The sequence below is a fragment of the Drosophila sulfurigaster genome, chromosome 2L, assembly GCF_023558435.1.
Source record: "Drosophila sulfurigaster albostrigata strain 15112-1811.04 chromosome 2L, ASM2355843v2, whole genome shotgun sequence".
NCBI classification, from domain to species: Eukaryota; Metazoa; Arthropoda; class Insecta; order Diptera; family Drosophilidae; genus Drosophila; species Drosophila sulfurigaster.
In genome coordinates this window covers 27,079,513-27,091,005 of record NC_084881.1, presented here as the reverse complement: position 1 = coordinate 27,091,005, position 11,493 = coordinate 27,079,513, and the positions used below count along the sequence as shown (strand labels likewise).

The following is an 11,493-nucleotide window of genomic DNA, read 5'->3' as shown; positions in this document are numbered from 1 at the left end:
TCCATTTTATTCAAATAAAAATTGATTATAAATTCCTTCTTGTCGATAACTACCTTTTTTTTTGCATATAATAAACAAAATTAAATTTGTTTATAAATAATATTAAATATATTTTTGCACATGCCTAAAAGCATGCCATAACTTTGGCTAAATTAAATTAATAAGCGCATATCAATTTCACAAATAGGCAAAATGATCAACCAACCGAAAGATCTCGTGTGGTAATCACATCACTTTCTTTTGTTTGTCGCACAACTCATTTAGATTCAAATGTGTGCGGAAGTCTATAAAAAGTCCAAGTTTAGTCTTTTGATACGTCTTGCACGTGAGCTAATAAAATAGACTAGCAAACAGGTTCTGTCTAACTTCTCAAGCATACAATTTAAACAAAAAAAAAAAAAAAACTAACGGCCGAGCAATCAAGCAGCCAAGTTAAGAAAGTGTTTGCTACAATGTTGTCGCTGTTGCTACTGTTGTTGTTGTTGTTGTTTATTCGCTGATATTTCTGCGGTCACGACACAACATTTCTGTGAATCTTGCAGCAGCCGCGGCGCCCACAAATGAAAAATACATACAACGAAATAGAAGAAAAGAAAGAAGAAAAAAAAATACTGTAAACTGAGGTCTGCTCTGAGGCACACGACGATTCCACCAAAAGTTGGCTTTAGGTTTTCTCAGTCTGTATTGTGACTTCAACTTTAACGGACGGTGCACGGATGTGATCGTGGATCGTAGGCAAATATAAAAAAAGATCCGATACGCCAGCGAATTTTAATAACAATAATAAAAAAAAAAAAACGAAACCTCGCAAACACCGAAAATAATAAGCAGCAAAAGTAAGAGAAATTCAAGTGAATTTGAATTTCGATACAATCGACTGCACGTTCATTAGCATGCAAAAGTGATCAAAGCCACTAGGCTCAAGCTCGAAAACATAAAAGCAATAAAAGCCACAAATTTGTATTGTCTTGGCTAAGTGCGTTGAATCTGACTTCGATCGAACGCGTTTTGCATTCAATTTCGCTTCATACACGTGCTTTTTTTCGTTGGCACTCACATTACGAATATAATTATTACAAGGCCTCCACCTTCGAGTTCACCAAAGCAATAGATCATTAAGTTTTGTGCAAAATAAAAGAAAGGAAAGAGCAAAACTATGACGACATCGACATCGACAACATCTGACCTGCTGCATATGGATAAACCATTGCGTGCTTTCTATCAATTTTTCTTGGATTTAATTGTCTTCACGCTGAAATCAATTTATTTCATATTGGAATCGCTCTATTATACAATATTGCCCGACCGCTTTCGAAAGCTAAAGGTAGGAAAAATCAAAATCAATTTGCATACCAACAAAGCCAACCAATTTTTTGACATAAAACTCTCAAATTTTGATTTAATTAAATGCTAGTTTCATAGTATCAACTTGGATTGTGGTTTTTATGTAAACTGCTTTGGAATCTTGTCACTTAAATTAGTTGCTTGAATAAAACTGACTCAAACATCTTCCCCCGTTAAATTGCATAATCAATTCAGCTCAACGATCGTTCGTCTTAAAACTTAATTAAAATGCCACTCGACATTTTTTTGGCAAACCTTAATAAATTTCAGACTAATTAGGCGTGAGGTTTGCTTAAGATACACTGCGCAAAATTAGACTTTAAATTAATAATAACTACAGTATATATTATTCCTGATAATTTGATTGTAAAAGTTATTCCCGAAATTCTTCTGTATTGGAAAAAAATACCTATGCTGTTGTAATTATTCATTTTAAGCTACATTTTCGCAATGAAGAATATTTTGTCCGAGAATCTGGTATATTTTACACACTATATGAATATACCAAATATAGCATTTGGTATATTTCACTCTCTATGGTATTTTTGAATGCAGTATATCAATATACAAAATATTGCACCTGATATATTTTTAGTATTTATTCGGTATGTTTTAAGAATGTTACCGAACTGATGTGCTTTTATTTAAAATGGATATCGAATATCTCACAGTCAAGCACTCTCGACTGCAGCTTTTTTACTTGCTTATTATTATTTTTATTTTTGTCGCAATAAAATAACATCATTGAAACTCATTAAGCAACAAAATATAAAACGTGCCAATTTCATGACGAAGGTTAAATACGCTTGACCAACATATATTTTTAATATTAAAATATTTTAATATTAAAATATTTAAAGTTGTACAATGGACTCAAATCAAAACTATCTTTGTGGTCTAATTAACATATGAATTACTAGGTGAAGTAGTTAAATAGGTTAACTCTGAAAAAAAAACACACATATTTGAACATCAAGCAACAATTTTTAAATACGCTTGACCAACATATGGGTAATTATTACAGTGCACTGCAGTGAAAATAACATAAACTGAAACAATTTTAAAAATAAGTGAATGTTATTCTTAAAGCTTTAGATAAGCACTATATTTAGAGCTAAGATTGATTTTAGGAACTTTATCTGTTTTACGATAAAATATATAATTTCGTTCATTTTTTGGTTTTGCGTACGAATTGGTTAATTTTGGCAATTATCACAACAGAAAACAAAACAGAAAGAAAATTCCAAAACCATTCTTAGCTCTAATTAAAGTACTTATCTAGAGCTATAAAAATAAACTTTTCTTATTTTCAAAATTGTTTCAGTTTATGTTATTTTCAATGTAAAGAGTCTCGCACGGGACAAATTCCGTTATGGAATTACCCATATATTAAAATATTTAAAGTTGTACAATGAACTCAACTTAAAACTCTCTTTGTGAGCTAATTAACATATGAATTACTAGGTGAAGTAGTTAAATAGGTTAACTAGGTTAGGAAAAACACACATATTTGAACATCAAGCAATAATTTTTGATTGAAACCAGTCTGACACTTTTGTGAAGAAAAACCAGAATATGTTAAAAAAAAAATAAAGTGGTTAATAAACCTTTATCAAACTTTTTCGATTCTCTAAGATCTTTTTTATTTAATTAACTATTTATCTAGACTACGTTGAAAAAATAAATGGATTTCTTTACAAATTTTGATATATTTTGTTAATCGTTTTTTCACTAACTTCTCTTTTAATTAATGAACTATTTATTTAACAAATTATTGGCAAACTAGCTTCGCTTTTTTAAGCTTCCCCAAAGAAAACAATCAAAATTCGTAATTAATTATCTAACAAACTTTTTGCAAACACTATTGCTTTTTTATGTTTCCTCTCTCAAGTCTAAACAAGCAAAATTTGTTGGCTTTAAAACTTTCCATTTCATTTACAGTTGTAAAAGATTTTTTATTTTGGCCAACAGACTTGAAGAGATCTCTCAAACAACACAAAAATCAAATTTATTTCGGCAAAAAAAAACATACTTGAAGATCTCAAACAAAACGGTGGCGTTGTTTAGACAAGCCCCAATGGATTCCATTGGCATGTCCGTAAAAATAAAAGTAATCAAGCTTAGATCTCCGCTCGCCGCTTCACACGGCGATGCGATTTGTTAAATGGACTTAACATTTGTTATTTGTCCAAATCAATGAAATCGTCTTTTTTTCCATCTGTCCATCTCTCTTTGATTTTGGATTTCGTATTTGCTCGTGGACGTCACTTATAATACGAGTGAGTGCTCATTCAACGCCAGCTACCACAGCAAATATTTACGATTGTTTTCGGGGTTTTTGTTTCTGACATTGAAATTGAGATTTTTTGTCAAAGAAAAACAAAGGAAGAAGCTACGCAGCAAATTGTTTGTCTCGGTTTATTACCAATCTAAACATGGAAAGGAAAACGCTTTTCCAGCCAACGGGTTTTTCATTTCGCATGCAATTGTAATTGTGATTGTCATTGTTGATACTTTTCGTGAATTTCTGTCGGTGTTGTTGTTGCAGCTGCATAATCAGCAAAGCATAAAGCACAAACCTGACATTATATACTACGCAAAAGGAAAATCATGTAAGAAAGATGCGAGGATGCTCGACTTTGAGATACCGGGTACACATTTTGAATTTAAGAAAAACAGTGTGGTATTAAATTTAAAATATACAAAAATAATATACCGCAAAAAAACTAAAAATATACCGAATACTATATTCGGTATATTTATATACACACTACCCATTTTAAATCACATCAAAACAATGTGGTATTAAATTTGAAATATATCAATCAATATACCGCAAAAATACTAGCAGTATGCCGAATGCAATATTTGGTATATTGATATACTCGCTACACATTTTGAATACAAACAAAACACTGTGGTATTAATTAAAAAAAAAATCCAAATATCCTACAAAAATATTAAAAATATACCAAACACTATATTTGGTATATTGATAGTGTTATATTAAAAATATACTATAGAGTGCAAAATATACCGAAAGTCATATTTGGTATATTGATAAAGTAGTGCATTCTAAATATACCAAAAAAGATTAAAATATACCAGATTGTCAGTCAAAGCAGCTAATATCGTCTTCGTTGTTAACGCTGAGATTATGAATATATCTAACTTTAGTAGATGCCTCCTTCTGCCTGTTACTTAAGTTTCCTACCGACACAAAGTTAATATACCCTTCTACCCTATGTGTACCGGGTATACTCATGTAAAATAATACAAAATGTTGCAACAGTCTCTTCAATGGCTTAGCAAACAAGCAAAAGCCGCTTTTCATTTACTCAAGTGCTGTGCACTAACTAATATGCCGCACTGTAGTGACTGTCTCTAAACTTGATTGAACTTTTGGCTGCAGCTGTATAAACTTTGACTATGTCAAAGATGGCAACAAACTTGCAACAGCGAAGATATCGAAACTGTAAACGAATCTCGCAATTTGCACTCACTGAACATGAACTGAAATTATTCCGTATTCATTTATAACTTATTCAAAACGTTAAGCACATTAAATATTCGTGTCGCACCTTTTTTTCGGTCTTAAATATGCATAAATAAACGCAGTCTAGGCATGTGTAAACATGCATTTCCGTTTGTTGAAACAAAACTAATGAAATATTAATTGAATTGCCAAGCAGCGTTGAATTTTGCGTGACGTTTTAAAAACGCTTTAAAGTGATCGCGTTTGTATTTATTGGCAGATTAAGCTAATCATTGTTTACGTCTAATAAACGCTATCCTAACTCTTTTGATAATGCGAAATAATGAGATTCGTATAAAATTGAAATTGAAAATAGAAGTAATTAAAAAAACTAAATGCGGTATTATTCTTAAAATATACTAAAGTAATGAGCTATATTTGGTATTTTAATATAGTACTCTATTCAAAATATACAAAGGAATAAGTATACCAGATTGTCAGCCAAAGCTATACAAAAATATTTCTATAACATCCAAATTTCAGGAATCGTATATATAATATCCTTATTATTGTATGTACCGAAATTCGACTCGATTTCACAAATAATTTCATTCGAAGCAATCTAAAATTAATTTTACTCAGCTATATACAAATGACAAATGTATATTTCAATTTCTAATTAAATAAGAGTATAAACTTCATTCAAAAATATTTAAGTTGTATTATAAATAATCTTAAATACTTACTGTAAACTTACATATGATAATATAATTACCATAGGAAATAATACCTAGTTCACGCTCAACTAAGTTGAATGAGGCTTCAAATGTATAAAATTTAGATACCTAGACTATGTTTTAATAAAATATAAACGCATTTATTATAATTTATTTTTATTTTATTTAGTGTCTAATAAAATTCAATATCGTGTGGATTTAGATATGTTAATAGCTAACTGTAGAAAAAATATTTGGTCCACGTTTAACTAATTTACTTTATTAAATATTTATACCCATTACTCATAATCTTTGGATAGTTTGTAATTAAATAAATAAAAAATGACCTGCAACATGGTCATTAGACACTTGAGTTGAGCTAGACTTCAATTGTATAACATTGAAATACTTGAAGTGCGTTCAAAAATGTCAATGAATAACTTAATTAGTCTTTTTAAAAACTGCATTTAAATATAATTACATAATAGGATAACCACCTTTTACCTACACGTAAATTAAATCAGGTCGCTTTAGGATTTAATTTGTAAATAAATCGACGGTAGCAAAACGTTTTTACTGCACGTTCAACTTATTAAATAGTCTTATGCTTCACTTTCAATAAACTATTGAATCTATATCGCAGACCTAATTTACGAGATAAACTAATTTCGTAATAAAATAAGGTTGACAATACCTTTTATGCCTGGCAACTGTTGTTAATTGAGTTTCACTTTCGTTTATGCCACAGAACATATCGGGACAAGTGGTGCTCATAACTGGCGGAGGCGGGGGCGTGGGACGTTTGATAGCGCTCAACTTTGCCAAGCTGGAGGCACGCATTGTCATCTGGGACATCAATCAAGAAGGTAAGGTTTGCGTTTACCATTCGTTGCGGGCAATTAACAACCACCAGCTAAGCACATGAAGCGCGTGAGCATTTCCAATTAGCAACTTAATGCTAGTATAGCAATAGCCGGGTTAAGGAACCCTCCGCTGAGTGTGGTGAAAGCGGAGCTGTTACATTTACAATTTGATGAGCTAACAAACACTTTGCTAACACTTTTGCAGCCATCAAGACAACCGTGGATCTGCTGGCCAAGCATGGCTATCACAATTGCAAGGGTTATGTGGTGGACATCTCTGATCGCGAACAGGTTTATCAACGAGCTGCACAGGTCACCGAAGAAGTGGGTCATGTCGATATCTTGATTAACAATGCGGGCATTGTGTGCTGCAAACCGTTCTGGGAACTTCACGATCGTGTCATTCAAAACACCTACAACATCAACATCATCTCGCACTATTGGACCGTTAAGGCTTTTCTGCCCTACATGATGCGTCACAATCGCGGTCACATTGTCACTGTCAGCTCCGTTACTGGCATGTTGGGCACTTATGGCTGCAGTGATTATGCAGCCACCAAGTATGCCACGATTGGCTTCCATGAGAGCTTGCTGACCGACCTCAAGGCGCATGGTTATGATCAGATCAACATGAGCTTAATTTGTCCTTATTACATTAATACGGGCATGTTCTCCGGTGTCAAGCCTCGCATGCAACCCATGCTGGAGCCGCAATACGTTGCCGATCGCATCGAAGGCGCCGTGCGACGCAACGAGGTCTGGTGCGTGCTTCCCAACTCCATACGCCTCCTCACGCCGCTAAAATGGTAAGAAGAAATTAAATATTATTTTCTGGATTTACTTAAAGAGTGTTGAAATATTTGTTTAGAGTGTATATCAATTATGTGCTGCAGCGCTGCTATGCAAATATTTACCAAAAAAAAATGTAATATCTACGCGAAATTAAGAAAAGACTGTCTAATACAAAGTTTAAGCCTTTGTTTTAAGCATTTATAATCGACCATTCATTATTATGAATGAATGACTATGAACTATAAATTGTGTAAAAGTTTTTACTGTCTAAGAACAAATCTGAAATGGACTTATCATTCATAAACAGTAAAAACTTCTCGACTTCTTTTAGTCATCTTAAAAAAGAAATTAAGCTGTTGCAAAATGTTTCAAAATGTAGTTCAATGAAAGTTTATCTACTTATTTAAAAGTAATTGTATACAATTTGAAATAGTACTTAATACATTATTAACAAATATTGCAGCTAAGCTCGATTCTTTTTGCATTTTGAATGCTGCATATAACTGATATACTCTTTTATAAGTTCATGCATTAACTTAATTAAATTTTCTTATCTCTCACGCAGTTTGTTACCTGCCAAGATGTGCTGGGAGCTGATGTCGCGTGTGATACGCGGTCCCGAGTCGATGATGATGTTCCAGGGACGCGGCCGTGTGGCCCATGGCTAACTCTCCACATGACTTTCCATTTACAATCCTTACGTGTTTAGTTCTAAGTGTTAAAATGAGGCATTAATATATGGTTAAATAAAAATGTTGTAATATATATTTACTGTGCTAATCTCGCACTGTGGTCTGGTGATAATAATGTGGCGCCAGCTCCGTTAGCCACTCTTTCTTGATGACCGTCACATGGTTCATGAACAGCTTCGTCGTCTGCAGCAATTCGCCATAGACAACATACTGCGCCTGTGGCAAAGTGTAGAGCGTGGAATTTGGATGTATTGCCAACTCTGTGCCGCTGCTGATTTGTCTATAAACTCCCGAGTGATGAAGATACGCAACCTGGGTAAAGAATCCCGCTGTGATGCATTTGCAGAGCAACTCTACGTCACCCTTACAGGAGAAGATGGGTATGCCGTACTTCTTGCGTGCCAGATTGATGAGCTGCTCTCGCAATTCGCAGGCTCGCTTCAGATTCCGATAGATCAAATAGTATTGTCCACAAAACTCCTTCGTCATGCCTTCCTCCACAAAGGCAGTGTAGATGTTGAGCAGCGTAATCAAGTCTCCCTCGGCTACCTCGAAATGTCGATGAGCAATGCGTCCACTTTGCTGAGCGGCGGCAGAAACGGGACGCGAGAAAATCGATTGCACCTGCAGCATGGCAATGATGGTGATAATTTCCTCAGCGCAACCAAGTTTCCCCGACACATGCAACATCTTGGAAAGCATGGCTGTAAACGGCAGCTCAGCAAGCAGAAATCCCACCGGTTTCGTCAGCTGTCCCTGCTCATCAAGGGCATCCAAGGCGTAAAGTGTCTCGAGAGCGGAGAGAAGATTCTTTGCAGGTGGCGGTGATGGAAAATCAAAGCGTAGAATGTTGCCAATGCCCAGTGCTTTCAACTGCAACACAGCGCCACTTAGCTCGCTCCGACGCAGTTCTGGCGGCTGCCTGGGAGCCAATCCTTCGTAGTCCTGTTTCGTATACAGTCTATAAACCTTGCCAGGACGCACACGACCAGCGCGTCCGGCACGTTGTATGGCCGAAGCTTTGCTCACGGGCACAATCATCAAGCTGTCGCTGCAGGTGGCTGGATTAAACCACTTCACTTTGACATAGCCACAATCGATGACGTAGACAATGCCTGGTATGGTAATCGAAGTCTCTGCTATGTTGGTGGCCAACACCACTTTGCGCACACCTTTGGCTGGTGTAAAGAACACGGCGAGCTGATCCTGACTGCTCATGCTGCCGTACATCGGGAGTGCTTTGAGCGTCGTGCATTCCTCGCTAGCTATATACTCTTTCATCAAGTCTAAAGCCTCGAGCACCTCCTCCTGGCCGGTGAGAAAGGCCAAGATGTCGCCAGGTGGCTCCTTGTGATGCAGTTTCCAGATAGTGGCCACCGTTTCGCGCACATAGTCGGCACAGGGTTCATTCAAATAGAAATGCTGCACTGCATGCATGCGTCCCTCAATGGAGAGCTTCACACTCACTTCTCCGGCTCCTGGCCAGCTAAAGAACTCGCTAAAGAAGCTAGCATCAATGGTGGCTGAAGAGATGATCAGTTTGAGCTGGCTGCGCTTGCGTAAGATCTTCTTGAGCAGCCCCAGCAACATGTCCGTCAACATGTTGCGTTCATGCGCCTCGTCCACAATGATAACGCTATATTGTGTAAGCAGCGGATCAGCGAGCAACTCACGCAACAATATGCCCTCGGTAAGGTACTTAATACGAGTCTCCGGTGAGATGCGCTCCTGGAAACGCACCGCATAGCCAACAGTGTCACCCACAAGTTCTCCACGTTCTTGAGCCACACGATTTGCCAGCGTTACGGTGGCCACGCGTCGCGGTTCGGTGATGCCAATGGTCCCCTTGCTATGCCAACCCCATTCGTAGAGATATTGCGGTACTTGGGTGCTTTTGCCACTGCCTGTTTCACCTACCAATATGACCACTTGATGCTGCTCGAGGCAATAAAGTATTTGATCGCGATACTTTCGTATGGGCAAACGTTCGCGTTGCTCGCTTAAGCCCAGATTATGATGGGCATTGAACACAAATGTGGAACTTTGGGGTTCCTCGATGCCTGCACTTTCATTGATAGCGTCGTCGGTGTCTGGTTTTATAAATTTTGGCTTAAAAGTTGCCATTTTCACTTGTAAATTGCAAAGTTATTTGCCGCCTCTACGTTTTCATACGTTTGCCGACGCGATTAATTTTTTATCGATGTCTCAGCATGTCAGCTGTTGGTTATCGCATAGAATTATTGCTTTGGCGATATATTGCACGATGCAAGTACGTCCATGCACGTACGATATATCGCAAGACACGAGCACCCTCCTGCTTGCACGATATATCGCAACACGAACAGTGTTGTTGAATGCATAGAATTTGCGCGCTGTTGTTATATTCAAATTATAAAATAAAAATGTGGATGCCCAATAATAAAAATCAACATTTCGTATAATAGAATCTAACAAATTTATAACCTAATATGTTATTAAATAAAAAACAGTTCTTTTTTCAGGCTAATACGCTTGCTCGTAGCATGTTTTAATTGAATTAAATAAAAGCCAAGTTTTTTCTAGACTTAAGTTCTTTATTTCAAAACTTTAAAATAATAAAAATATTCACTTAATATCACTGATTCTATAAATAAATGTACATTGTTAGTTTTAAAATTGTTTGTTTTTGTATTTTGTTTTTATTTATTTGTTTTGGGCGACTTGTGCCGCATTCGCTTGTGAACAGCAAATGGGCAACACGTTTTATAGGGGCACACAAGAATAATGAAACGTTGTTATTTATTTGTTTGTTTCTGTTGGTAATACTTATTAAATTAACTTACATAAGCTCTGTAATGCAATTTTACTTACGAGTTGAAGAAAACAATTTCCTACACATACTTAGAGTATCAATCAAAATACAACTAAAAGCGACTGCATTTGCTATATGTATTTTATGCTTGACGAATGTGGAACTCTGTGCTCTCTGTTCAACTTCAGTGTACAATTGTTGCAACGTCTTGAACTTTGGGTATGTTTTGTATTTTGTATTTGTATTGTTTGAGGGGGGAACTTTCCATGAAAGTGCTTTTCGCTAGGTGCGTGCATCTAAATGTATAGTTATATTTTTCCTTTTTATATCTGGTATATATTGTATATATATATTTGTATCCTTTTTCTTTTTGTTTTGTGAGTTTTTGTGATATATGTAAATTTGATTGCATTTTATTGTATTATTCGTTATCGTTAGAGAGTAATTTTCCCGATTTGTATATCATTTTTAACGGCATTTTATTGACTTATCAGCTATGGGTTTTCTTTTTCTCGATCTTCAAGTGCATCCTTACATTTAATGCTAGAATGTTGCATTCATCTGTTGTACGATTCGAAAGAAATTAACATAAACAAAGATTAACTTTATTCATTCATTTTTATTTTTTGAACATTTGTGTTTTGATTACTATTTTTGTATATATAACATATTTTCGTATACTCTCTCTCAGATGTGCATGTGATCCTTGATTTATTCAAACTTTCCGCTGTCCATCAAAACTGAAAATAAAGCCCCTGCTAAAACATTAGAACTGGATTTTGCGGTATACATTTATACTAAATTGCATTTAGTTGTATTT

At 35.5% G+C, this 11,493-nt stretch overlaps 2 protein-coding genes across 2 annotated transcripts; one reads left to right on the top strand and one right to left on the bottom strand.

Moving 5' to 3' along the window:
- Positions 1-680: 680 nt before the first annotated feature.
- LOC133842721 (short-chain dehydrogenase/reductase family 16C member 6) lies at positions 681-7,914 on the top strand. Its single transcript, XM_062275931.1, has 4 exons — positions 681-1,324; positions 6,284-6,401; positions 6,604-7,204; positions 7,756-7,914. Exons 1-4 carry the CDS (start codon positions 1,157-1,159, stop codon positions 7,856-7,858), a joined length of 990 nt encoding a protein of 329 aa, XP_062131915.1. The 5' UTR covers positions 681-1,156; the 3' UTR covers positions 7,859-7,914.
- Positions 7,764-10,080, bottom strand: LOC133842709 (probable ATP-dependent RNA helicase DHX35). The gene is made up of 2 exons (XM_062275920.1): positions 7,963-10,080; positions 7,764-7,901 (listed from the first exon to the last, which is right to left on the bottom strand). The coding sequence occupies exon 1, from the start codon at positions 10,004-10,006 to the stop codon at positions 7,967-7,969; it is 2,040 nt and encodes a 679-aa protein (XP_062131904.1). The 5' UTR covers positions 10,007-10,080; the 3' UTR covers positions 7,764-7,901; positions 7,963-7,966.
- Positions 10,081-11,493: the final 1,413 nt, after the last annotated feature.

Excerpts from the sequence above, each read along its gene's own strand:
- LOC133842709 (XM_062275920.1), bottom strand. The coding sequence starts at position 10,006 with ATGGCAACTTTTAAGCCAAAATTTATAAAACCAGACACCGACGACGCT.
- LOC133842721 (XM_062275931.1), top strand. The coding sequence starts at position 1,157 with ATGACGACATCGACATCGACAACATCTGACCTGCTGCATATGGATAAA. Across the intron at positions 6,402-6,603 it reads CTGGGACATCAATCAAGAAG|CCATCAAGACAACCGTGGAT; the intron begins GTAAGGTTTGCG and ends ACACTTTTGCAG. Across the intron at positions 7,205-7,755 it reads CTCCTCACGCCGCTAAAATG|TTTGTTACCTGCCAAGATGT; the intron begins GTAAGAAGAAAT and ends TCTCTCACGCAG.